Here is a 27149-nt window from a genome sequence, read left to right as displayed (position 1 = left end):
CCCCGTGAGGTCAGCAAGCGCTGGATAAAGGGGTGCGGACCAGGGCTCAGGTGGCAGAGGCTTCGTTCCCTGGAGTCGCCTCAGGACCCCAGACATGAAGCTCTTCTTCCCCGCCCTGCTGTCCCTCGGGGCCCTTGGTGAGTGCAGGTACCTGGGGGAGCGCCTCGTCGTGTGGGTGCCCCGACTCTGCGCCCCTCCGGGTGGGCGCCCGGGTCCCCGCGCCCTGCAAGGTTGGCATCAGCCCCGGCAGCCCCGGAGGCGCCCGGAATGCGCCGGGCCCCGCCCACCTGCCTGGGGAGGAGCCTGAGCAGGGCTCTGTGAAGCAGGTGGGGCCGATGCCTAGAGCCGGCAGATCTTCCTTAAGGACCTTCCAGGACCCTGACCCATTTTGTCCCACCAGGACCTTTGGTACCCATAGTATTGTTATATGCGTTTATGTGGGAGGAAAATGAGATTCAGAGAGGGTGAGTGACTTGCCCAAGACACACAGGAGACAGGAGATTAGATCCCAGCTCCTGCAAGGACTGTGTAACTTGGGCAAGACAGAGACTTTCTGAGCCATTGTTTCATTTAAAAATGGTCCAATTCTCTTCCACACAGCCGTGAGGAGGGGGCAGGGTAGGCAAAAGTGTATACAAGCCTCCTATGGTAGAGGGTCCGGGGTGGTGGCACAGACCCTGCTGATGCCACCCCTCTGTCAGAGGGTGTGACAGAAGTGATTGGTTTCTGGTTTTAACTGTGCCCAGACTAGAAGGGACTAAATAGAGGGGACTAGACAATTATTAGTTCTGAACCCAAGTATCGGAAATAATTTCTGGTGTGCTTGGAGGACACTCACCTATGATGGACGTTCGTGATGTAAACATGAGGGCAGGGCAACCTGCAGTGGAGACAGAAGGTTCCAGGCAGCAGCAGTCAGGGCTGTGAGAGCAGCATCTAGGCAGTGTGTGAGAAGGCAGTGTGAGAGCCAGGTCAGAGCGAAAGCCCAGGTGTCTGCAATCCTCCTCCCCTGCCCCACCCCAACGCCTGCAGCCCTCTTCCTGTCCAACGGCAACTGCTCTGGACTGGGAGTTTCCTGGATGAAAAGAGGTGGTTAGCGATGCCCCCAAACCTGGCCCCTCCTCCAAATTCCTTCCCATGGGTGTTGGTCATCCCTCTCTTGGCTAAGGCAGGATTGGGTCTAGCCAGGACCAATTAATTCCTCAGGACCAACTCCCTGATGTGCGGCTTGCTGGGCCCACAGCACAGGGAGGCCCAAGAGGTAGGAAGCCTTGCTTTTCTGGAGGTGGTGATGGGCCGTGGTCTGGATTCCAGCTCAGAGTTGCACCACTGGGTTCTATTTCATTTGAATCTTTGGCTGTCTTGGCCCCCACAGAGCCTGCAGTTTAAATCCTGCGGTCCTACAGTCCCTGGGATGGTGGCCAACATCCCAAAGTGTCACTGAAACCCTTGTCCTGCCCAGAGGAAGGGGTGGCAGCTGCCTTAGGGGATTCCCCATGGGTGTACTGGCTGGCAAAGGCTGGGTGGGGTCAGAAGAGTAACTCCATCCCAGCCCCTGCCTTTGGGTCACTGCACATTTGCACAGAAGGAATCGGAGGGTGTAAACTTTTAGGAAGAGTCGATCCAGGCTCAGGTGCACAGCATCTGAGTGGCTGACATGTTTCAGGGGCTGGGTTTGGGATACAGGAAGAGCCAGACCCAGACCTGCTTCAGGGAGCACTTGGTCTTGAGAGGGACACATAGCTTTAGAGCTGGATGGTGGGAACTGTGGGAAGCGATGAGCGATCTGCTTCTGGTGTTTGGGGAGCTGGGGTCTGAGGACCTTGGAAAACCCCCGAGTGGTGCTTTAGTCTTCTGGTTCCTCCCCCACCCCAGGGGAGCACATGAGCTCACCCCAAGTTCCCCATTCCTGCCACTGCTGGTGTCCTCCCCCTACCTTAAGACACAGTCTTTGTTTTTAGCTCTCCCTACACCCCCAGGTCCCACCCATCCCAAGCTAATTTCTGACACCAACTCTGTATTTCTGCCCCCTTCTCTATTCCTGATGCTTTTCTGCCTGGTTTCCAGGTTTCAGTCCTCCCTGTCCCTGCCCCTTCATGAGTCACTGCTCCACTACTTCTTGGACGATCATTGCAGGCTTTCCATGATCTGACCCCAAACCGTTTACTAGACCCCTCTCCACAGCAGCCTGTTTCTAACCCAGTGAGCCTCAATAGGCAGGCTAGCCCAGTGGTGAAAGCAGGGAGTCTGCTGTCTGACTGCCTAGGTTCAGATCCTAGAGCCAAACTTATTAGCTGTGGAATGTCAGGAAGCCACATAACTAGTTAAAGCCACATTTTCCTCACCTGGAAAACATGGACACTGCAAAACTTACGATAAAGAGGGGCTGGGAGGGTTGAGGGAGAACAAGTGAAGGGCTGAGATCTGGCACAGAACGTGCTTGCAAGCTTCACTGTGCACACAGCCCGTTGTTCTCGTCTCCTGGAATGTCCTTCCCCTCACCCCACCCATTACTGGCTGAGGTCATGGGGACATCACTCCTGGTTTGATATTTGTTCTCTTCTAGAGCATTCATCATACTTAGCTTCCTCTTTTTTGGCTTTTGCCTCTCCAAATGAGAGGTGAGAGCTGTCTGCTTATACGCTCCTCTGCATGTCACATAGTGCTATGTATACATACAGAGGGCATCCAGGAAACAGTATTGGGCTGAATCTGAGAGGGTTAATTCTCACTCTGGGACAGTTCTGAGTGAAGTTTTCTGAGGAGAGATTACACCCTGAGACATCTCCCTGGGATGATGGCTGGCGGAGGAGGGGTGTGGCAGTCAGGTGCCCCCGAACCTCTGTTGACTCAGCCTGGGAGCCACAGGTCTCCCCCTTACACCCTTGCAGCCTGCCTCAAGACCTCAGTGGGTCTGACTGTGCAGGGGATGGCCTAGGAACAGGAGGTGGCAGAGGCCTGAGTGTTCCACCCCAAAGCACAGCCAAAGGGGAAGGGGGCTTTTGCAACCAAGTGGTTTGTTTTTGTTCTGTTTTTTTTTTTTTGGTAACAGCTTTACTGAGGTATATTTTACATTCACTTATTCAAAATTCACCTATTCCAAGTGTACGATTCAATGATTTTTAGTAACTTTACTGAGTGGTGCACCCATCACCGTAAATCAATTTTAGAGCATTTCCATCCCTCCATAAGAGTCCTCTGTCTGATTCAGAGGTGAATGGTGGTAACTCAGGCACACTGACCCATTTGGTGCAACACCTACTGCAGCTACTGACAAGGGATCAGGTGTATTTTCCTCTGTTCCTTCAGCATCCTCTGGGGAGATGCTTGTAGAAACAGCAATCTAGAGGGACCCAGATTCCAGGCAGGATGTTGCCACTGCTGAGCAGCCTGTCACTCAGCATTCTCAAGACTCAGCTCCCACACCAGAAACACACAAGCAATAATCCCTTCCCTGCCTACCTCTCAGGTTCCAGGGTGACAAAGCAAGAGAACTCCATAAACTGACTCAAGGGAGCATCACTGTTTTTTCAGGGGTCGGAAGTATGTCAGTCATAGAAGGGAAGAGAATCCAGAGGCCCTGATTGTCTCCACTAATTCATTGAGAATCACAGCCCTCTGGCCAGCACAGAGTTCTCATTAGGCCAGCAGGACACCTCCGCTTGAGGAGAGTGGCCTGACTTAGGGACAGAATGGAGAGGGAAGGGGAGGAAAACTCCATCAGAGGGGGAGGCAGTCTCTTCCATGGGCAGTGGTGGAGCCCTCACTCCTTGGCCTCCTTCTCCCAGGACTGTGTCTGGCTGCCTCTAAGAAAAGTGTTCGATGGTGCACCACATCACCAGCAGAGTCGTCAAAATGTGCCCAATGGCAACGGAATATGAAAAAAGTGCGTGGTCCCTCTGTCACCTGCGTAAAGAAGACATCTCGCTTTGAATGCATCCAGGCCATCTCGGTAAGTCCAGGCCTCAGTTTGGGTGGGACCAGACTGTAAGGAAGGGAAAGGAGCAGAGAGCAGTGGAAAATGTGCTCTTCCCACTCCCTCTGCTGTTCTTCCTGGGCACCTGTCAGCTGGGAGCAGTCCTCTCTCACAGGACACAATGCTATTTTGAAAGCAGAAATTAACATTCTAAAGTGCAGAGACTGTGTGTAGGGAAACCGGGATTGCCACATAAATTGTGAGTAACAACTGTGCAAAAAATGCCAGAGATGCAGTCGTACTGGGTGAATATGTGACACTGGCAAAAGTCAAGGTGACTCTGAAAGGTAAAACCTCCAGAAGATCGTGACCTCTAATAATTAGAGAAATAAGCCCTGCCCATCGTAGTCAGCACATCACATCTCCGGGGCAGGGCCTGCCAGGGAACATGGCATTGGAAAGGCATTTGTCCAAGACATTCGCGGAGAGAAAAGGGAATCATGACTTGTGGATGATTTCAGGGTCCTTTTGTTTTTTGAGATATAAGATCTACTGAAATAATTTTTACTCATTCACTCGACAACTTTGTTGTGTGTTTGCCGTGTGCCATGATTGTGCGTACTCAACTCTAGTGCAGAGTGGGTGATTTGTGTAAAAGTTTCCATTACTATCAAGGGTTATTGGAACGGTACTTGGGGGTGGGGAATCTAGTTTGAACAATATTATAGGCTATTATTTTATCACTATGGCCTGTGGACAAGCAGCACCAGCATTTCCTGATGGTTTTAAATGCAGATTTCTAGGCCCTATTCTAACCTGTTCAATATCTGTGAATAAGGTCTCAAAATCTGCCTTTTTAATATGAGCCCCATTTGAAGCCAGTACTACATACCATACATCAGAATAAAGTTGAGATAGATTAAATGATTAGAAATAAAATGTGTATTATTGAACAGCTAGGGAGACAGGCTGACTAGCAAAACTACAGAGGGAAGAGAAATCTCTTAGCTTTTCAGCAATGAACTAAATCATGAAGTAAACTGACAGATTTTAAAATATGAAAAATTTCACTTGCAGCTACTAAAAACATTTAAACAAAAAAATTTAGAAAGCACCAGAGGGAGAAGTGACCCCCCCCGACGAGTGACTGCTATGCACACCCCGTAAAGAACTGATTCAAACTGGTCAGAAGCGTGGGATCACATAAGAAAAACACCAGGAGCAGAGGGTGTTCATAATTAATAAAAATACTTAAGAAATGTTCCTCTTAATAATCAAGAGATACGCAAATCTCAGCAAATTGTTAGCACTTGCATTTTCTCAAGTAATAACACTTAATAAAATGAAAGCCTGTCCCACTGGTGATTCTGCAATGAAACCGATCCTCACAGTGGATGGCGTTCTAAATTGGCTTTCAGAACCTTCTGGAAAGCAGAATGGCAAAGACAGCCAGGACCTCGACCATAAAATGCTCATTGTCTGGGTGATCCCACCCTCAGATGCCTATCCCAAGACAACAGGTCATCAGAAGGGAAAAAAGTTATGAGAACAAAGCCGTCCACAAAAGTGTAAGTTTTAAAAAGTCAGAAGTAACCCAAGTGCTGAACTTTGAGGGGAAATTTTTAAATTTTAATTTAATAAATTATGGAACAGCCACATTATAATAAAATATCATGAAGTCAATAAAATTGATAAAGGCTCTACAGAAGGGAGAAACCATAGGCAGCTTTAGATGACTTGAGCAGTCTGCAAAATAAAATCCGTACCTGATTGCAGACGTAAGAAAGAGGTAGGCATGTGAGAAGTAATATGCCAAAGGGGATGAACATGGTTTATTGTGATAATTTTAAGTTCTATTAATAGTTAAACTTTCTATTCAATAAGCAAGAACTTAAAGGAAATAAATACAGAGCAAAACCAGGGGAGGAAGCATCTCCAACAACTTTTGATACAAGTGACTATTAAGGGTGAGATTCAGGGAGTGATCTAAGGCAATCCTCCAACCTCAGGAGGTAAAGCAGTCGGGCTGGGGCTCATCACCCAGAAGGTGGCTCCCTGGACTCATGCCACCTCTCAAGGCACCTGGGTGGGCATGTTTGAAAGCTGTCCCTCTGGAAGAGCCTTCCAGCCATGGAGGCTTCTGGCGTCCTGCAATTCACTTGCCTGGCTTAGGATAGGTTTTCTCCTGAAGCCCATCTGGCCTCTGCTTTCAGACAGAAAAGGCAGATGCTGTGACCCTTGATGATGGTTTGGTGTATGAAGCAGGCCTGGACCCCTACAAGCTGCGGCCGATAGCGGCGGAGGTCTATGGGACAGAAAACAGTGAGTTCTCCCTGGGGACCCAGAAGCTAGGGTGGCCTTGGCCTGGGCCCTGGGCTCCTTGGAGTCAGATTGGATGAAGCACAGAGCTGGGGTCTCAGATAGCATCACACTTGCAAGGGACGGAATCCCTGGGCTCTTTGGGCCAGATGCTGACCCACTGTGGGAGGACACGCGTGCATGCTCCCTGGGGAAACAGCAGGCTCTGGGCTGCTGTGGACCAGATGAAACCGCAGTACATGGTCCCCTTCCCACGAGGGGCTTGGTCAGGGTGGACTGCTTCTGTCCCTCCAGTCTAGGTTACGAGCTCTCGATTCCCTCTGCCCCTTTGCAGATCCCCAAACCCATTATTATGCCGTTGCCATTGCCAAGAAGGGCACCAACTTTCAGCTGAACCAGCTACAAGGCCTGAAGTCCTGCCACACCGACCTTGGCAGGTCCACTGGGTGGAACATCCCTATGGGGCTACTTCGTCCATTCTTGGACTGGACAGGGCCTCCTGAGCCCCTCCAGAAAGGTAAGATGGTTAGAGAATTGGGGATGATCTCAGGCTGGGGTCTCCACTCCAGTGGCACATACACAAATCACTTTGACTTCACCCAGGTGAACATATGGGATGAATCCAAGGTGGGAGTGAGTTTAACCTCCATGAAACCTGCACGAAACCTGCACAAAACCTGCACGAAACCTGCACGGTCAGGGTCTACCGCACTGGCAGCCCTGGGAGATGCAGCTGAGTCTGCTATCAGCCAAGATGCATCTCTCTGAGTTCCTAGCTTTGCAAAGGTTGTCAGGCAGGGGGGCGGAGGGAGCAGTAATCTGCCCACGGGAGCACACACTGGGAGGTGCCACTGGCTGTGACTCGGCTGGCTCACACTCTGGTCTATTTCTCTTGGTTCAACAGCTGTGGCCAAATTCTTCTCTGCCAGCTGTGTTCCCTGTGTGGATGGAAAAGAGTACCCCAACCTGTGTCAGCTGTGTGCAGGGACGGGGGAAAATAAATGTGCCTGCTCCTCCCAGGAACCATATTTTGGCTACTCCGGTGCCTTCAAGTGAGTGAGACTGTCCTCTTCTCCCCAGTGGCCCACATGTCCTCAAGCTAGGAGGCCCTTTCTCTGGTATCAAGTAGAGCTCAGTCTGTTAGTAGGGACCACTGAGGAAGTCCAGTTCTCCTACTGCTGTGCAGACAGAGAAACTGAGTCCGAAGAGGGTGCTACCTTTGCCCAGTGCACGTTCCCCTCCAGTCCCCCAGGCCCCACATGTGCCCCCTCACCTCTGCACCAGCCCCACAAGCAGTCACCTCCAGCAGTGGCCCCTTCTGTCTTCCCAGAGAACCCTGAATCTGACGTTGTCCTGGGTTCCTCCTGCTGACTTCTGTCCCCTCCCTAACCACAGAGGGACTCGAAGAGTCTTGTAACGAGAAAACCAGTCCCAGGCTTCTGGTGGGGCAGGACAGCCTGGCCTCTCCTGGCTCTGGGAGGCAGGGACCTCCGCACCCTCTCTGCCCCCCGTGCTGAGGCTGATGCTGCTTCTCATCCCCCATCTGCCTCCCGGACTTGAGCATTTTGCTAAGGGAGGCCTCCCGGCTTCTCTGCTGGCCTGGGCATGTCTATCACTTAGTCCTGGGAGGAAAAAACCACACGGCCAAGGACACCACTTTACCCTCTGGTGTAAAGGCTTCAAAACTCTTTTACAAGGAAAGACAAAGTTTTGCCCTCTCAGTCCTTAAAGCAGGAAGTGGGGGTCTCTGGCCAACACCCGAGCCCTTGTTCCTCAGAATGTACCTGCAGGTGACTTCTGCCGCCTTGCTGGGAGGATGCCCCAAAGCCTCAGAGCCCTGCCCTCTGCAAGTCAGGCACCCACAGAAGACAAGCCCCAGGGCCCTGCTCCCCAGGGAGGCAGGAGGAAGAAGTCAAGGGGAGCTGCTTCATGCCAACCTATCTGGTGCTTTCTCATCCCGCAGGTGTCTGCAAGATGGGGCTGGAGATGTGGCTTTTGTCAAGGACAGTACAGTGTTTGGTAAGAGGAGGGAGAAGCACCATGGGTACTGCCTCTGTTTATTTTATTTTATCATCATTCCAAGTATTCAGCCAATTTGACTCCTCGCTTCCTGGCACACAATTATCCTTACAGGGTACAGCTCTTATTTTATGTTATTTCATATTTTAAACAATCAGTTTTCTTCAAATCTCTCATGCCCACTGTCTTTCTCTTCCCCCTCATAGACACCCATGCCATGGTACTTACCGTGTGTCCTCTGAGATATACGTGGTCTTGCAAAATGTACAGTGCTGGTTTATGCTTCTGGGTTCTAAACTCACAGAAGCTTTACTGGTCATTATTGATCAAGATGCGGCTGAGGTTTTCCACTCAGCATTTTGTTTTGGAGATTTAGCCACATTATTGTCCATGTCTGGTTCAGTGGTTCTAACAGATGCTCCGTGGAAAACACACATCACGTTTTATTATCTATCATCCTGCGATGGAGTAGGTCATCCGTTCATTCCCTCTGTCACAAACAGCTCCAGGACTCAGGTCCTCGTGTGCATCCTCACTCCTGCAGGAGAAGGTCCGCGAGAGACCACACACTGAAGTACTATTGCTGGGTGTGCACAGGATGAACACAATTTACCAAGCCCACCAGAGACACCCCCAACACGTTCCCTACAAGACCACTAGACAGAGGGCAACATACTCCACCCAGACCACCAGAGACAGGCCCTACACACTCACCAAGGACCAACAGGTCACTCTCCAGAATTACACTCCCACCAGCACTTGACAAAAATTCTCGTTTTCCCACAATTTCAATTTTGGGTATTTATTGACTTTTATGTTTTCTGTCCAAATTATTGTAGAGCAATAGATATGTCCGTGTTGGTTTATTTTGCATTTTTCTGGCAGCTAGTGAGTCTGTTCATCTCAATACATTTGCTAGTAATTTGGGCTTCACTTTCTTCTTGTATAATCTTTGACTATTTTTCTATCGATTTTCATGCCTGTTTCTTCGTGATTTTGATTCAAGGATAGGCATTCCTTCTCTCTAGATATTTAGCCATTGTTGGTTCTAGACTTTAGGAAAATCTTTTCTCAGTCAAAAAGATCTGTCAGTAGCACCCTTTGTTGAAGTCCTTGATATTGATAAGGTTAAATCAGTCAGCTTTGCCATGTTGGTTTGTGTTTTGTGGGTCTTTGAAAGATGCCCTCGACTCCCAAACTGTAAAGATTTTCTACAACAGATTCCCTCCCCAACATACATTTGTTCATATGTCCTGGGAAGTTAGGTATGGATCCAGCTTCAGCATTTTCCCCCTTTATAGTCAGACCTTTTCCCTTACAATAACAACTATAAAAAAAATTCCACCTTTTTCCTGCTGATCTGTGGAGCCAAGTATACATCAAGCTTGTTTATAGTCATGGATCCATTTCGGAGTTAGTTAGTTTCATTGGTCTATTTGTATTTGTATGCTTTTATTATTCTGGCTTGTAGTGGTTCTTCACAGCTTGTGGAGGCAGCGAAAGAGCCTTCCCCCCAACACTTTGCTACTTATTTGCAAAAATTTTGAACTAAAATTTTAGAATTATTTTGTTGAACTTCTAAAAGCATTATACTTTAATTCAGAGTTGTACTGAATTTAAACTGGCCCATGAAAAATTGACATATTTATGTCAAACTCTCCAACTCCTGATCATGATAAATCTCTCCTTTTCGACCTCTTTTTAGGTCCTTTCTTAGAACTTAACATTTTTCTCTTGGTCTCCTATGTTTTTAATAAGACTAATTATCAGCTATTTAATGGTTTTAGTCGCTATTATGGTATCTTATATGCTGTATTAGTTTCTGTTTGGTTATTGCTAATGAGGACAACACTTGCTTGTTCCTGATTTTGAAGTGAATGTTTAAATGTTCTTCTTTTAGTGTGATTTTGCTGTAGATATTTTGATAAGTGGCATTTCTCAAGTTCATTACTTATACCTTTGCCTAGTTCTCTGTATTACTAGTTTTCTGAGACAAAAAAATCACAAATATATGAACACATAAATGAATATATAAATGCTTTTACTGAACCTATTAAGATTAAGATGATTTCATGGTTTTCCTTTAATCCATTCATGTCGTGAATTACTTTAGCTTCTTTGATGTCCAACCTTTTTTTGTTGTTGTTAATGGAACAAACTGATAAACCTTAATTCTGATCTGTTAGTTTTTTAAATACTCTGTTATGTTGAATTAGCTATTTTATTTATTCTTTCCAGAGATGTAGGTAAGGCAGCACCCCCCTGACTGGCCCCCTGTGCTTGTCTCCACCATGTGACCCTTTTCTAGGTGGGGCTATTGTGGAAACAGATGCATCTGGTTCAGCCTGGGCTTGCCGGGCAGGAGTTGCAACAACCCCAGGGCCCATATGATCCAATCAGAGGAACACTGGGCTGACCCCTAAGGCTTTCTGGGCACTGTATTCACCTTTCTGAATGTTCTGGAGCAATCCACTGACTTTCTGACCCCTAGTTCTATCAAGTTTGTAAGATGTCTCCTCCAGCTCAAAATTCTGTGGGGGAAGGGGAATAACAACAGCTCATGGCTACTCCCTGGGGTGGGCTCATCTGAGCTCCCCTCCACCTCCCCTCTTCCCTAGAGAGCCTGCCAGAGAAGGCGGACAGGGACCAGTATGAGCTGCTCTGCCCAAACAATACTCGAAAACCAGTGGATGCATTCCAGGAGTGTCACCTAGCCCGGGTCCCTTCTCATGCTGTTGTGGCCCGAAGTGTGAATGGCAAGGAGGACTTGATCTGGAAACTTCTCGTCAAGGCACAGGTAGCCCCACCCCTAGTAACCCTACTTGCTTGGATTTGGTGGGGGGCAGTTTCCTTCCCTAACTTCCTGCCACACTAGGAGTCCTTCTGTAGCCTCACTGCACAGGAGTTTATAGATTCAGTGGCCTGCCTGTCCAGGCTGTCCTCTGGACAGCAGGAACAATGAAGCCCTTTCTAGCATTACTGACCGGCAGTGTCGCATAGGGTGGAGCAGAAGCAGGGGGAGGACAATGCGTTCTTCTCTGGACTTTAAGCTGCTTGGACCCCAGCAACTTTCTAAAGATTAAGCCATATGTGAGCTATGTCACAGGGATGACATGAGTCCCTCTATAGCAGGAAGTCAACCATGGTTTCTGCTCTCAGAATCACCCCTAAGTTCCAGATGCTCTATTTCAACATCGTGTTTTTGTTTCCTGTTTACCACTAACATCATGATTCTATTTTTCCTTAATTAGGAAAAGTTTGGAAGAGGCAAGCCATCAGCATTCCAGCTCTTTGGCTCTCCTGCTGGACAGAAGGACCTGCTGTTCAAAGACTCTGCCCTTGGGTTGTTGAGGATCCCCTCAAAGATAGATTCTGGGCTGTACCTGGGCTCCAACTACATCACTGCCATCCGAGGCCTGAGGGAAAGTAAGTGAGGACCAGGCAGGCCCTGAGGGCAGGCTAGTGTGGGTGGTGAGCCATGGGTGAGGCCTTCTAGGATTACACCCTTCCATGGGCAGCATGGCCCTGCTCTGTCATGGTCACTTGACCATATTATGGCCACTGGAGGCTTCACCATGGTAGGTTTGATGCAGGTGTGTCTTCTGTGGACCAAGTTAGGTGAAAAGTGCCTCCAAAGGAATGTGCCACCTCCTCATTAATACTGCCTCATGTTCCTGCCTGCATCAGTCTTCCCAGCCCTGACAGAAAAGTCAGTTTGCCTCCTACGAATGAGAAGTATGAACATGAACTAAGAGAGCCAGGGCCCCTTCTGGGACATATCCAGAGACCTGGTGGGACAAAGCCCAGTGCTTGGACCCTGAGCTTGGCTGGGGACATCACAGTGAGCCAGCTCAGTCATGGTTCTTTCTCCACTGGAGGCTTCTGGTGGAGTCTGGGTGAACTAGGAGGCTGCCCTGTTGTTAGTGGTGGTGACTGCTGGCCTTGAAGGAGGTCAGGGGGTGGGTTCAAGTTCCCCTAGGCCATCTCTTGGAGCTGCCACTGTCTCTCTGTCCTGGAGTTTTTATCCCTTGGGACCCAGTTATTAGACAAATCATTACGCTAAGGCGTGGGTAGATTAGAAGCTGCTGAAGCCTCCAAAGGAACGGAAATGAGACACAATAGGGGCTATGCCTGAAGAAGGGGTTGGGGAGCTCAGTGGAGGGAGAGCCGGGCAGGTGGAGGGAAAGAGGGGCAAGTGTCCGACTCCACTCTTTCCTGGAGGAGGTAGCTCCTGTCCAAGGAGGGTAGGGGCAGGAAGGGCACTCTGAGTGAGCCCGGACTCCAGGGAGGACGGGGGCCTGAGTGTCCCTCGCTGGGCTCAAGACCCCCGCCGACCGCTGTGTCCCTCGGCAGCGGCGGCGGAGGTGGAGTTGAGGCGCGCGCAGGTCGTGTGGTGCGCGGTGGGCTCCGAGGAGCAGCTCAAGTGCCAGGAGTGGAGCCGCCAGAGCAACCAAAGCGTGGTCTGTGCCACGGCCTCCACCACCGAGGACTGCATCGCCCTGGTGCTGGTAGGTGGCCGGCAACGGGCCTGCGGGCGGCGGTCTGGGTCGGGCAGCAATCCCGGGAGCCGGAGATCCAGGGTGGAAGTGAGCGCCTCGAACCCGGGGGCGGGGTCTGCGCGCGCCTGCGCAGTGTGGGACCAGGCACCGCTGTCTGACCTGTTGTGCACTTTTCGCTCTTCGCTTTGTAAGAACCACTCACGATGAATGCAGGTAATTTGGGAAATATGGAAAGGTGTGTTGTAAAAACAAAAACAAAAAACCACTTGTGGTCTCACGGAGGGATACCGCAGTTAGAGTTTTGCTAATTTCCAACTCCAGGATTTCTCGGGCCACCCATGCCTAGGCTCACAACAGTACCGGACCGTGCCAGTTAGGTAGTTTGAGTCCTTTCCACTGCACAGTACCTCATAGTCATTTTCCCACGTGAATACCTATTCTTTGAAAACACTTTAAAAATGGTTTCGGGCTATGTTTTAAATGGATGTGGCCCAGTTTAGTCATGACCCTATTTCTTTTTGTCCCTTTATTTTGTTGCTATCAGTAACCTTGTGATGTGCAGCCTTGAATAGAAGTTTTATCCACATCTCCAATTATTTTTAAAACAGTTGTAAAAACAGATTACTACTGGGCCAAAGAGGGTCTTAATGACAATTTTAATGAATCCTTGTTCCAATGCTGGCATGTGGGTTAATTCATTAAAATGGTGAGTCAGTTTAATTGTTTCTGCTCACTTGTTGAATAACTTCTGTATAGCATGTTGTGTGTAGTGCTAACAAGCAGAGACTAGACTTGGCCAGCTCTTCCCATCTGTCTCCTCTCCACTCTTGGGGTGCCTCCCTGGTCTAGGAGGGCAGCCCCAGAGTGCTCCAAGGACAGAAAAAGGTTTTGTTTAGAGGACAGAGCAACCTGTACCTGGTCTTTCCAATGGAAACAACAGCATGAGAAGCATGTGGGGCAGGTGGAGAATTAATAGTGCACATACTACTTCCTTTGCGTGCTCAGTTCAAACAATTCTTGCTTGAGTACCTGACAGAATGCCATTCTCTCAGAACCGTAAAGACCAGCAGGACAGGAAAGAGCCTCACTGTGGTGCTGGTGATATGCTTTGTCTTGGCAGAAAGGAGAAGCTGATGCTTTGAGCTTGGATGGAGGATATATCTACATTGCGGGCAAGTGTGGTTTGGTGCCTGTCCTGGCGGAGAGCCAACGTAAGTGGGGAAGTGTCCTTTCTGGTTTATTCCCTCTGGGCTTTGGGGTCAGGGTAGGGAGGAATAACCCTACTCAGTGGGTCCAGGTGGAGGAATGGATACGAACAAATAAAGATGGATGGTTACCTTCAAACAGGACAATCTGGGGACAGAATAGAGGAAAGGGGCTGTGTTACCCACACAGAATATTATAGTAAGAACTAACAAAACCCAGGTTGGCTTCTTATTCTTAATTAAAAAAAGATTTTAGTAAAATATAATATAGATACAGAAAAGTGCACATAAGTGTATGACTCAAGGACATTTCACAATCTGGCACATCTCACTGCACTAGTGCCCAGATCAGGACACAGCAGGTCTCACAATTCCCCTTGTGTCCTCCTGCCACCAGCCGTCTTTCTCCAACAAGGGTAATGACTCCTGACTTCAAATAGCACAGATCAGTTCTGCCTGTTTTTGAACTTTAAGTAAAAGGAGTTGCACAGGTGCTTTTTCAAATGGCTTTTGCTGAGCATTATATCTCGTTGATATATAGTATCCTGTTGTGTGACTCTATGGCAGTTATTTATTCTACTGTGGATGAGCATTTGGGTAATTTCCAGTTGGTGGCTATTGTAAGTCGTGCTGTTATGAATGTCTGTGAACACATATATGTATTTCTGTTGCTTGGAACTGCTGGGATGGTCTCTTTGGACTTGATTCTGCATTGTTGAGACTTAAAAGTTTATGATTTCTCAGACGGAGAAAGACAAATGCCTTCTGATTTCACTCATATGTAGAATAAAAAAAAACACACCAAACCACATCAAACACAGATTCAGGGAATAGAATCCTGGAGACAGAGGGGAAGGAGGGTCGGGGGAGAGTGAAATGGGTAAAGGTGGTCAGCTGTATGTGATGGATGGAAACTAAACTTCTGGTGGTGACACGCTTTAGAGTATATAGAAGTCAAAATAGAACGTCGTACACATGAAATATATGTAATGTTATAAACCAATGTTGCCTATTTGAACAAAATGCTCTTCTAATAGAACAACACCTATGGCTTCACATTATCCATCACATGAAATGCGAGTGATGAGACTTTTTTTCCAAAGGAGAAGCCAGTTAATGAGTCTGAAGGCATGGATGGGGCGTGCTGAAGAGACATAAAAAAATGCTTCTTTATCCTTGGCCTCTCGAAATGGAACTAGAGGAAGCCAGGCAGGTGGGACATGGTACCCCTCACCTCCAAAAGGCGAGGATGAGGTAGGAAGGAGTCCTTTGATTGCAAGTGACACAAACCCACTGCCAAGTGGCTTAAACAGAAAAGATAGTTGATTGGTTTCTGTGGTGATAGAAATGTCCAGAAGTTTCAGCAGTTGCCCCCGGGCACATCCCCAGACAGGTATGAAGATGTCAGTGACAACACTGGAAGCAATGAACTTAGGAGCCCAAACTCAGCTCAACAAGTTACAGACAGTAAAGTGATTTGAACTTTAAAACACAGTATTGGGTTGAAAACAAAAAAAGGGAAGAAACTCAGTGAAGCCTGTAGTACAGTGGCATTTATTTATATTGAAAACACATATACAAACTGAGTCACTGCTGTACACCTGAAACTAACATTCTGGATCAACTACACTTCAATAAACAATAAGAATTAAAAAATCCCCACATGTACACAAAACTATACCAATATACGTTGATTTGTGGGTACCTTTGAAAAATATATAAACACATTAAAGAAATGTTTAGTGACATTTTGCTTGTCTTTATTTCTTCAGAATCCCCCGAAAGCAGTGGCTTAGATTGTGTGCATCGACCAGTAAAAGGTGAGTTGGAAGTGGTCACTTTCAGGGGCAACTGTAAATTCTTGTTGCTGGAGGGGAGGTGATAGGAACTTTTTAAGTTCCTTTTTTAAAACCTGCACAGAGAGAGATGCAGCCGAAGCTATAAGTTCTTTTGCAGATGCGAATAATTCAGCAAGGAGTAACTAATTAAGTTTATATGGACCGTCACAGATGGCGGAGAAATTTCAGAGTTCCTCATTGTGTCGTGGTTATGGGGAAGGAGGGGTGTTACATCCCCATCTCGTATGGTTGAGGAAACAGTGCCCCAGGTCTCACTCACACCCATAGAGAAGACTGTGGCAAATCTTGGTCTGGATTTGTGCTAAATCCCGTGCTCCACCCCAACCCGCCCACAAGAGCTGGTGCTTGTCCAGCTTCAGTCTGCCAGGTTCGTGCTATCAGGAGGAGGACTGCACCACCTTGACCCCCTCTCAGCACAGGGAGGTCCTTGGGGACACACCCCCTGCACCCACACAGCACTCAGTCTGTGGGCCGGCATTCCTCTGGCCCGACGCTGTTGGTATATTGCATATTGCAGTTAGTGATTTAGGCACTATTGGGGTCATGCTTGTTGTTCAGTGTTTGTTGCTTTAGCAGCCTGCATCTAGAATACAATGAATTGCTAGTTTATAACTTAGGAACAGTGTATCGCTGGTCAAGGACTGTCCCCTGAGATCACTGAAAGGATGAGCTTACTATTTCATGTCAGAGCCCAGATCAGTCTCATCTTAACATAGAGCAGCAGCTTAAGCTTTTTGCTGTATCTGATAATGGCCAGTTATCTGGGGGAGTCACTACCTGGGGATGCTTCTTGACCTGGGTTGGCCTGGGTTGCAGACAGAGCTAAGACTTGCTCTTCTGTTGTCCAAGGGTATCTTGCCGTGGCGGTTGTCAGGAAAGCAAATGACAAGATCACCTGGAATTCTCTGAGAGACAAGAAATCCTGCCACACCGCCGTGGACAGGACCGCAGGCTGGAACATCCCCATGGGCCTGCTCTTCAAAAATACAGACTCCTGCAGATTTGGTAGGAGTCCTGAGGGAGTCGGGGGTCGGCTGGGCTTGGAGTGGGGTTAGGCTGGGGTTCCCTGTGGAACATGGGGAAGGGAGGGGCGGGGATTTGCAGGCTTCCTGTGGCCCACAGGCCCCTCTCGGTGTAAGCAGGCTCCCGCCGTGGCTGCCTCCTTTCGTGGATGTACTGCAAGCTTCTCTGCACCACACTTCCCACACCCTGCCTACCCAACTTGAAGGCACAAAACTGGAGCATCCATCAGTGTTTCTGCACCCCAAAAATGGATGCAGGTTCTGAGAAGTACAAAAGTTAATTTTTGCCTCCTAAAGCTCCCAATCTAAATTTCTCCCAGCAGTGGCTTCCTAATTTGGGAAAAGCCACCTGCCCGCCTTCTGAAAGGTAACTTCTGTTCCTAAACAGAACTGACTTCTTATTCCACATGGCAGAGGAAACGGAGTAAGACCTCCAGGCTTCTGGCTCAGCCTGCTGCCGGTGCCTCCTCTCCCTGCCGCACCCTATGCTCACACCCCTCACGTGAGCGACTCCCTACCTGCCGTGGGCCTGGAGACGTGGCGGTGTGTGCCACGTTCTCGCCATGGCCCATCTCCTGTGCAGGCGTCTGCTCGAGGGGGGCCCTGCTGCATTTTGAATGGGTCTGTGATCCTGGCTTGGCAGACTTTTCGTGTGGCTCTGCTCCTTACCAGCAGTGCCGGCTGGTGCTACTCTCTCTGACCCCACGGCTGCCTCCAGGCTGTGGGGAAGCTGCCAGGACTATGGTGGGGTGCTCCCAGCCCTCACCAGAGCTTGGCGTGGGGCATGGGCTGCACGAGTCAGATAATGGGTGCTACTTGCTCATCAATGGGGCAGGGCTTTCTTGTCACCTTTATTTCCTCTCTCTTTAACCCGAATTAATCCACATTAAATCCTTACTGTGGGTTAAATCACATGATGGGTTAGTTCAGATTAGCAGCTCCAAGGACAGAAAACCCCCAGTAGATGTTAATAGAAGCTTATTTCTCTCTATGTGAGTGAAGTCTGGAGGTAGGTTGTCCAGAGATGGTAGAACGACCACATGGTGTCAGGGACCCAGGCTTCAAACATCTGGCTACTCTGACACTTGTGTGGCTTCCATGTTCAAGGTCACCTCATGGCTCATGTCACATCTGGAGGTCCAGTTCCCACTTCTGTACTCCATGTGCAGAATGAAGGAAGGGAAGGAAAAGAAGGGGCAAAAGACATGTGCCAATTTTATTTTTTGGTGGGGGGAGGGTAGGAGGAGGTAATTAAGTTTATTTATTTATTTTTCCTAATGGAGGTACTGGGGATTGAACCCAGGACCTTCTGCATGCTAAGCACGCACTGTACTGCTGAACTATAGCCTCCCCCCGATCAGCTTTTAAGGCTGTTGAGTCACTGGCACCCAAGACTCTCACTTGTATTTCATTAGCAAGTACCTAGCCACGTGGCTTATGAGCCACAGAGCATCTGATGAGGCTCATCTTTGTTCTAAGGGACCAGGAGCCCAGGTAAAAAGCAGTTCTATTACTGAGGAAAAGGGGGAATCAGGTCCTGTGGTAGACAACCAGCAGCTTCTGCTATGATGGCTGTCACGTTCATCAGTTGAGTCCCCAGCTCGAGCTGTGAGGGTGGGACCCTTTGTGCTGTCACAGACTCTCTTCTCTCACCCTACTTGGGTTTCCTGTCGATGCCTGCAGTCTAAAGTTTTTCTGATTTCTGGTGGGTCCCTCATTGTTGGTAACATGTTACTACATGTGATGGTGACTGTTCTATCTGTCTTGGGCAATAGGATGCACGGAAACCAAGCCACATCATCTGTTAGGGAAAGACTGCTTCCCTTGAGTCAGGTAGGAAGAGCTGACTTCTCGTGTTTCTTCTCTGCAGATGAATTCTTCAATCAAAGCTGTGCCCCTGGGTCTGACCCGAGATCCAAGCTCTGTGCTCTGTGTGCAGGCAACGAGGCGGGCCAGAACAAGTGTGTGCCCAACAGCAGCGAGAGATACTATGGCTACACTGGGGCTTTCAGGTGAGTGCTGTGCAGGCTTCACCAGACAGGCCTTGTCCCTCATCCTCCAGCATCTCGGTGCTGCATTTCTAAGGGGCCCAATATGGCTCATCACAGCAGAGCCAGGGGGCAGCTTGGGGATCAGCTGATGGGCGGTGCCAGGGAGGGCTCCTCCCACTGCACTCAGCACCCCAAGAGTGAGGGCTGGCATGGGGGCTGTCTGACCTCAGCTCTGCTGGGCTCCTCCCTGTGGCCTGGAGCCCAGTTCAGCCTCAGTGAGCCTCAATGTCCTCATCGTCAGAATCAAGTGGGGAGAGTTTGTGGTATCTTAAGTCCTTTCTGCAATTCAGTTTTATGGGAAAGAATTCTCTTTCCTGGGGCCACCACTTTTTCCACAATCTGGGTAATGCTTATGTCTCATGTTTCACTTTCTTTTTGATTCTGGCCTTAGAAATGGCAAAGAGAAAGCAGTATTGCAGTGTTATTCCCCACCAGTAAAGTGAAAAATAAAACAAAAAATAAGTTTTCAGAATTCACCAGTTATAAACGTTTAGAGAATCACAGTTTCTTTCCACAATCCTTGTTTTACAATCCCGTTCATCCAGCTGTTACTTCTCAGTGGTCCAGTTAGGGGTTTGAAGGGCAGATCTCCCTTATTCATCTTCCTCTGTTCTCCAAGAATATATTTCACCACAAGGTGGTGTCATGTATCTGAGAATGACAATGCCCAAACTGGTCTTTTTTTTTTTTTTTTTTCATATATATATTTTTTTTGGTCTGAACTTTTTAATGTAAATTCAGTAGCCTTCTCTCCAGTGATGAAGGAAATAAAAGTATCCTTTTAATATACTCTGAGTGACTCACTGAAAAAATATTTTGTGACTGTTCAAAAATATCTTTAAGCTAAACAAAATTTTAAAAATATCTTTAAGGGGCTAAAGTTTTGCAAATGGAAAGGTTGTGATGTGATTCCACTCAGAAATATTGAAGAGACGACATGTCTGATAAAAATTTCACAGGAATTATGTGGGTTGTTTCAAACCTATGATAAGGCGCTATTTCACTGGAAACTCCTACACTTTGGTGTTCCTATTTATACTAGAAGGAAATGCTTTGTTCAAATCAAAAGCTGGAACCAGAAGTTCTGTTTACCTCTGTGTTGCTAACTAACATCCTTATAGACTGCCAGTTCTTAATTTTTAAGCTATTTTCTGCTGACTTTCTCTTATGAAAAAAGAGGATCTAACCTCTCACATTGCTCCTGTGCCCCATCCACCTGTAAGCATCAACTTCACCTCCTTGGAACCTCCTACAAGAGTATGACATATTCAGTGCTTACTTTATTACAAATATGTAAATATCAGTCTCATATCAAATATGTGATATAATAAGATTATATTTCCCCTATTGTACAAAGATTTTGTTTCCTCTGGAGTTGATAGGTGTCTTTTAAAAATTTGCTGAGTTTTCTGTACTTCAAAAAAAAATCACTCATTCATCTCAAAACGTTCTGTAAGTAACAATAATCCATGCATGAACAAACTGGATGCTGCCTCAGGCTGATCATTTACCTGGGAATGTTGCACCTGAAGCTGGGTTTGATTTTCTAGTCCTTAGTGTTCAGATTCAACCTCCCTGTGAACAAACCTGATTTCTGCCAGGAGGAGGGGCCAGCAATCTCCCGGCAGCACGGGATAGGAGGGCGTGTGTATATACATAGCATGTATATAGGCTCTACCCAGGCCTCCTGTTCTCAGCCACTTTCGATGGTGCCTAGTACTTCTAATCATTGAGTCTTTGTGCAGTTCTGCTGTGCATGTCAGCTTTCTCCTGAGCGCCCCCCAACTTCCAGCTTACGTCACAGCTTTCTTTGCTCTGACAGGTCAATTACTGCTCGCCCATTTGATCTCTAACTTCCAAACATTGTCATTATTATCTTCTCTCTTCCCTCTTCCCTTCCTCTCTCTCGTGGATTTATGGATCTTTAAAAAATCTCATTTGTGTCATTTTATTGGACTATTAGAAGGAGGGAAGGTTCGCATATGTGTTCAATCTACCATTTAAACTCTGAAAGTTCTTGGAAATATTTGTCTTCATCTTTTCTTTGTTTACTTCCATGTTTCAGTTTTTGGAATGTGTCTTACAAATATTTATGAAAACTCAAAATAGTTTTTCTTCTCTGGCATTGTTTTTATTCTCTGGAACATTTTAGGTGCCTGGCTGAGAATGTTGGGGACGTTGCGTTTGTGAAAGATGTCACCGTCTTAGACAACACGGATGGTAGGTGAAGCTGTTCCCTTTTCCCCTCGAAGCAGAGTCTCTGCCATGACAACATAGCCTTCTATTCAGATTTGCAATCGGCAAGCGATTGTAACCTTTTCCAGACTTGGATCAAATTATTTCCAAAATACTTTACCTTAGTATGCAACAGAGTAACATCTATAGGATGTCATATGGATTTTTTTAAACTTTTTTTTATTGAGTTATAGTCAGTTTACAATGTTGTGTCAAATTCCAGTGTAGAGCACAATTTTTCAGTTATACATGAACATACATATATTCATTGTCACATTTTTTTTCACTGTGAGCTACCACAAGATCTTGTATATATTTCCCTGTGCTATACAGTATAATAATCTTGTTTATCTATTCTATATATGCCTGTCAGTATCTACAAATTTTGAACTCCCAGTCTATCCTTTACCACCCCCCTCCCCCTTGGCAACCACAAGTTTGTATTCTATGTCTATGAGTCTGTTTCCGTTTTGTATTTATGTTCTTTTTTTTTTTTTTTTTTAGATCTCACATATGAGCGATCTCATATGGTATTTTTGTTTCTCTTTCTGGCTTACTTCACTTAGAATGTAGGATGTCACATGGATTTTGAAACAGAATTCTATCTCTTTTTCTCAAACACACATACACACCCCCAAGACATACTCAGGAGCAAATACATCTCCCTGGCTTTTTCTAGTCAGCCACGGAAGCACCACCTGCCTGTCTCAGCCTATTGAAAACTGAATGTGAATGATACTTTTAAAAAAATGAACGTATGCAAGTAAAATTCCTCTTTTTAATTAAGGAAGTAGTAGCTGTCATTCAGCCCATGGGAGCCCTCAGTTGGAAACTCCTTGGGGATTTAATAAGGACAACATCACAGGTAGATGCAGACGACAGAAGGTAAAACCTACCAGCCAGTGCATGAGTAATCACTCTCTCTTCTGCTCTCTAGTGAAAATAGTAATTACCAAATTCAAGACTCCTAGCGATTTGCCACCTTCCAAGCTGCACATCTCTCCTTAGCCCCTACTTAGCTTCCTCCCGCCCCTCACAGAGGACTTGCCACTTCCTCCCCTGAGAAGGAACTGCCTCAACTTTCTGCCTTCCTCCTTCAATGACGGTGACAATCCTACAGATCCTCCCTCCTCCTCCTGCCCCTCCTCAAGTCTTTGGGGAGAACTATTGAGGGCAGACATGTAACTTTGGGATGATCTCAATATCAAATAGACAAAACCAAGAGAATGGCCGAAGTGTTTTGTTGAGGGGACAGGGCAGAAGGGGAGAAACAGTGACTATGTGTTTGCACACACACAGGCATGCGTGCATACAATTACATTTCAAATTTAGGAACTGTGAACCTAGGGATCAGATGGATGTCAAATTTAATTTTAAGGTTCTCTGGGATTTTACAACTGCATGTTATTGGAATTGACTTAAACATTTTTGGTAAACCTATAGAAGTTCCTATCCTTCCTCTGGTTGCAGTAATAGCATTTGAATATGAAAGGAAACAATCTCTTCTTGAACACAAACCAGCACTTCTTTTTCTGGAACTCACTGGAAAATACGGCATACATGAAGGGTTTTCTTTTTTCTTATTTATTTGATGAGGGTTTTCTTTTAAAGAAATTTAACAGCTTTATGGAGATACAAATTACATACTATAAAATCCATCCACTCAGAGTGTACAATTCAGTGGTCTCCAGCGCACTCTCAGAGTTGTGCAGCTGGCAACATAATCCAATTCTAGAACAATCCTAAAGAAATAATAATAACCCGCTAAGGAAACTCTGCACCTAATAACAGTCCCTTCCCCACTCCCCCAGAGCTGGCCACCAGCAATCCACTTTCTGTCTCCGTAGATTTGCCCATTCTGGACATTTCACATAAATGGAATCCTATGATATGTGTGTGGTCTTTTGTGATTGGCATCCTTCACTTAGCTCCCTGTTTTCAAGATTCATCCATGTTGGAGCGCATGTTAGTCCTTTACTTCTTTTTATTGCTGAGTAATATTCCATCATGAGGCTACAGCACTCATGTTTGATATGTTTGAAGTCTATATAACTTGTGAAACTTCATTTGCTCTTCTTCACATCACTGCAATCCCAGTGTGTACGTCTCAGGATGGTCACACCCACCCAGAAAGGATGCGTTGACTACACCAGACAGCCCTGGCTGATGCTGCCTTCTCTCTCTCCCCAGGAAAGAACACTGAGCAGTGGGCTAAGGATTTGAAGCTGGGAGACTTTGAGCTGCTGTGCCTCAATGGTACCAGGAAGCCTGTGACTGAGGCTGAGAGCTGCCACCTGGCCATGGCCCCAAATCATGCTGTGGTATCTCGGACTGATAAGGTAGCACACCTGGAACAGGTGCTGCTCCACCAACAGGTATGAGTCAGCAGGGCCTCCTGTCCTTTCTTACCTGCATGGGCTCCTGTTAGGTGGGGCGGTCATAGAGCTGGGGGATTCAGCCCATCTCAAGTCTTCCTTTCAAGTCCCTCTGCTTGAAGCTGGTGGTGGGAGTATTTGCTGAGTCTCAGGCCCCTGGGCTTGTGCTCACCGCCTGGCTGGGAGATGCCTTCTGTCCTTGTCCCTCCTGTTGTTCTTCAGGCAAATGAGGAAGGTGACTGAGCCTTCCTGCCCCAACTAGGTAGAGAGTGGTTTACTCTGGAGTCTGGGCCGACTGGGCAATGTTTTAGACAAGGTCCCTGCATTTGTAATCTTTAAAAATAGCAAACCCAGAACGTCTATTGATTTAAGGCTATCTATGTGAAATGGTTTGAAGGAAATCCTATAATTTCCTTAAAGTCTGGGATTCTTTATTAGAATATCTAGTTTTGTATTAAAATGGCATGTTTTTTCAGAAACAGACTCACAGATATAGAAAACAAACTTACGGTTCCTGGAGGGAAAGTGGAGAGTGGAGGGAGAAATTGGGAATTCGAGATTTGCAGATACACAGTACTATATATAATACAGACGAACGACAAGTCCTGCTGTATAGCATAGGGTGAATATAGCATATACTATATTCAATACCTTGTAATAGCCTATAGTGAAAAAGAATATGAAAAGGGATATACATCTATGTACAACTGAATCACTGTGACATACACCAGAAGTTAACACAACATTGCAAACTGACTATACTTCAATTAAAAAAAAAAAGGTCATGTTTCTAGATGTGCTTTAAAGACAGTGGCCCTAGAATGTAACAATGGGCACAATAACTAGATTCATGGAGCCCCACGATGGCACACTCACTGGTGCCGGAATGGAGATGCTTGGTTCTTACAGCTCACCTCTGTGGGAGCCCTGGGCGTGAAGGAGGAACCATGGCCAAGGGAGGTTAAGTGACTTGTCCAAGGCAATGGCCAGTTGCAGAGATGATTTCCAGTGCAGAGTGCCTCTCTGGAGAGCTGACCTGTTAGGATGCTACAGATGATAAACTTTTGGGGTGGATCTCAAAATCCTCAGCAGTCACATAGTCATCCATAAGAAGTTCTAAGAAAAAAGCCACAGATTGAGAAGAAAGGCAAGATGGCAGGAGGTGAACTGAGAAGTGGTGAGGAGCCTGGGCACTGGGCTAGGGGCAGGGGGCAGGGGGAGACTCGGCCAGAGCAGTGGAACAACTCCAGGACTCCGCTCATTTTGCCCCATGGTTTTCCTGGGGCTGATCCTGCATGGAAGAAATGTCCTTGGCCTCCCCAAATCCATTGACTCTCCTGTTCTTCTCAGCTGCTCTCTCATTAGCTGCCCTTTTTGACACAGGCTCATTTTGGAAGAAATGGACAAGACTGCCCAGGCAAGTTTTGCTTGTTCCAGTCCAAAACCAAAAACCTTCTGTTCAATGACAACACTGAGTGTCTGGCCAAACTCCAAGGCAAAACAACGTATGAAGAGTATTTGGGACCACAGTATGTCACAGCCATTGCTAAGCTGAGACGATGCTCCACCTCCCGTAAGTGGAACATAGGCAGCATCACTGAGACACCACCACGGGTGAAGGTCAAGGGTGGAGGGCCAAACATTCTGGGGATGAAGTGGGTATAAAAACGTTAAGACAGCACAATGTCTCCATATCTCAGGAAATTACACTCTCATTGATGAGGTGAAAGAATTAGAGAGGAAAATAAAGCAGTTGATAGTATGCTAAATTTTTATAATACTGATCTGATTGTAAATGTGTGTATGTACATACATACACACCTATGTATATATACATATACATACATATTGAGAAATGACAAGTTCTGGTTTCTAGACAGTTACCATAAGTGCTAACTATACAGAATACACATTCTCAAAAAACATTTTGGCCAGGAAAACATATGGACAATAATTTAATCCTTTAAAAACATTTAGAAGACATAGCAGAGTGTTGTAAGGTCCAGACGTTGATTCTCAAATTTCAGCAAGTGCTGCCTCCTCTGTGCCCCGGGGTCACCCAGATCCCTATTCCTGGTCCCTCACCTGGGAAGTTGGAGGCATTGGTAGGGGTTGTGTGGTGGTCCGGGCGTGGGGCAGGGCTGAGAATCTCTGTATCAGGGGTTCTCAATCAGGGGTAATTTTGCCCCTGAGGCATTTGGCAATGCCGGGAGGTATTTTTAATTCTCACGATTTAGGGCATGCTGCTGGCATCTGCGGGTAGAAGCAGGGATGCTACTAAACAAAGCAGAGAACATGCCTCAGAACAGAGAATTACCCAGCCTCAAATGTCAGCAGTGCCAAGTCTGAGAAACCCTGCTCTGTCTCAGGGAACTGTGACACAGGCGGGTCTAGGACCACACTTAGAGACCCCGCAGCAGGGCTGTTCTGCGAGCATCCGGCACCGGACTGCATGACGATGCAGCCACTGAGGGTGGCGCTTATCTTCCCTGCTGACTCCCCAACTCTGAGCTCAGGGACACACAAAGCAGATGCTCAGGAAGGGTTTGTGGACTAATGCATAGGTGGACACCATTGCAAACAGATTTGCATGAAGCTGATCAATTGCTCACATTCCAGAAGAAATTCGAGGGACAGCAATGCCTTGTGAACTTAGAATGTGAGCTGATTCAATGGGAGACAAATGAGGTGTGGATGGTGTTACTCAGGCTAGAGCAGGGAATCTCCCAGCGTGGTGAGGACCAGGGCTGCCACGTGCTCCCTTGGGCTCTGTGGCTCTTGGGAGGAGAGGCTGTGGAGTAATATGCGGATGACAAGCATTGACTTACAGCGGTGGGACAAGGGCAGAGGAAAGTCTGTTTTTGTGTCCTCCTTGATTGATGTATTTTTTTGATTGATGTATTGATTCACAAAAAAAAAAATCAGTCTCTGAATGTCCTGCTTTGTTGTGCCCTACAGCGCTTCTGGAAGCCTGCGCCTTCCTGAGGAGGTAAAACCCAAAAAGCCGCCCGCCTCCCCAGAAGCCTCAGCCCCTGGTTGCTCGCAGCCCTGGTTCCAGGTGTGCTGCACTTCCTCTCCCTTCCTGAGGGCGGAGTTCGCCAAGCTCATCAGTTTTCACAATTCCCTGCTGTCAACTTAGCAAGAAATAAAATTAGAAATGCTGTTGGTTTTCATTCCCTATAAAGTGTCATTCATTTTTTCTAGAATTTCATACTGAAATTATGTGTCTGACCAAATACCTACCCAGTGGGACCTTTCCTTCCCTGTTTTCCAGGTCCTACCCCCCAGTCTTTTTTGAAGATTTGTGGACAATGCCTGATGGTCTAGAATCTAAGGACAGACCAAGTAACTATTTTCCCCAAAGGCATCTGGTTGGTCATTCACATACATACTTGTATTAGAGAGAGAGAGAGAGAGTGTGTGTGTGTTTCTAAGGCAGGGGGAGGGAAAAGATATAGGAATCAAGGATCAGTGGAAGAAAGTGGCGATCAAGAAAATTTATGAGTATTTGGCATTTTAAGTAAATAGCATCAGATGCAGTAAGTGTACGAATATAGACATTATAGGAAAACGTGGAATACAATGGGCCCTCCATATCCATGGGTTCCACATCCATAAATTCGAACAACCAAGGGTGGAAAATATTTGG

General features: G+C 47.0%; 1 protein-coding gene across 1 annotated transcript; it reads left to right on the top strand.

Annotated features, from left to right (window-relative positions):
* On the top strand, positions 1–26674 carry LTF (lactotransferrin). The gene is made up of 17 exons (XM_072941128.1): positions 1–137; positions 3789–3952; positions 6130–6238; positions 6570–6752; positions 7140–7287; positions 8199–8254; positions 10873–11051; positions 11506–11680; positions 12608–12762; positions 13874–13964; positions 15731–15778; positions 16667–16822; positions 18710–18851; positions 21043–21110; positions 23316–23500; positions 24884–25073; positions 26459–26674. The coding sequence occupies exons 1-17, from the start codon at positions 95–97 to the stop codon at positions 26491–26493; spliced, it is 2127 nt and encodes a 708-aa protein (XP_072797229.1). The 5' UTR covers positions 1–94; the 3' UTR covers positions 26494–26674.
* Positions 26675–27149: the final 475 nt, after the last annotated feature.

This window comes from Vicugna pacos, chromosome 17 (genome assembly GCF_048564905.1).
Source record: "Vicugna pacos chromosome 17, VicPac4, whole genome shotgun sequence".
Classification (NCBI taxonomy): Eukaryota; Metazoa; Chordata; class Mammalia; order Artiodactyla; family Camelidae; genus Vicugna; species Vicugna pacos.
This window is presented reverse-complemented; position numbering and strand designations above follow the sequence as displayed.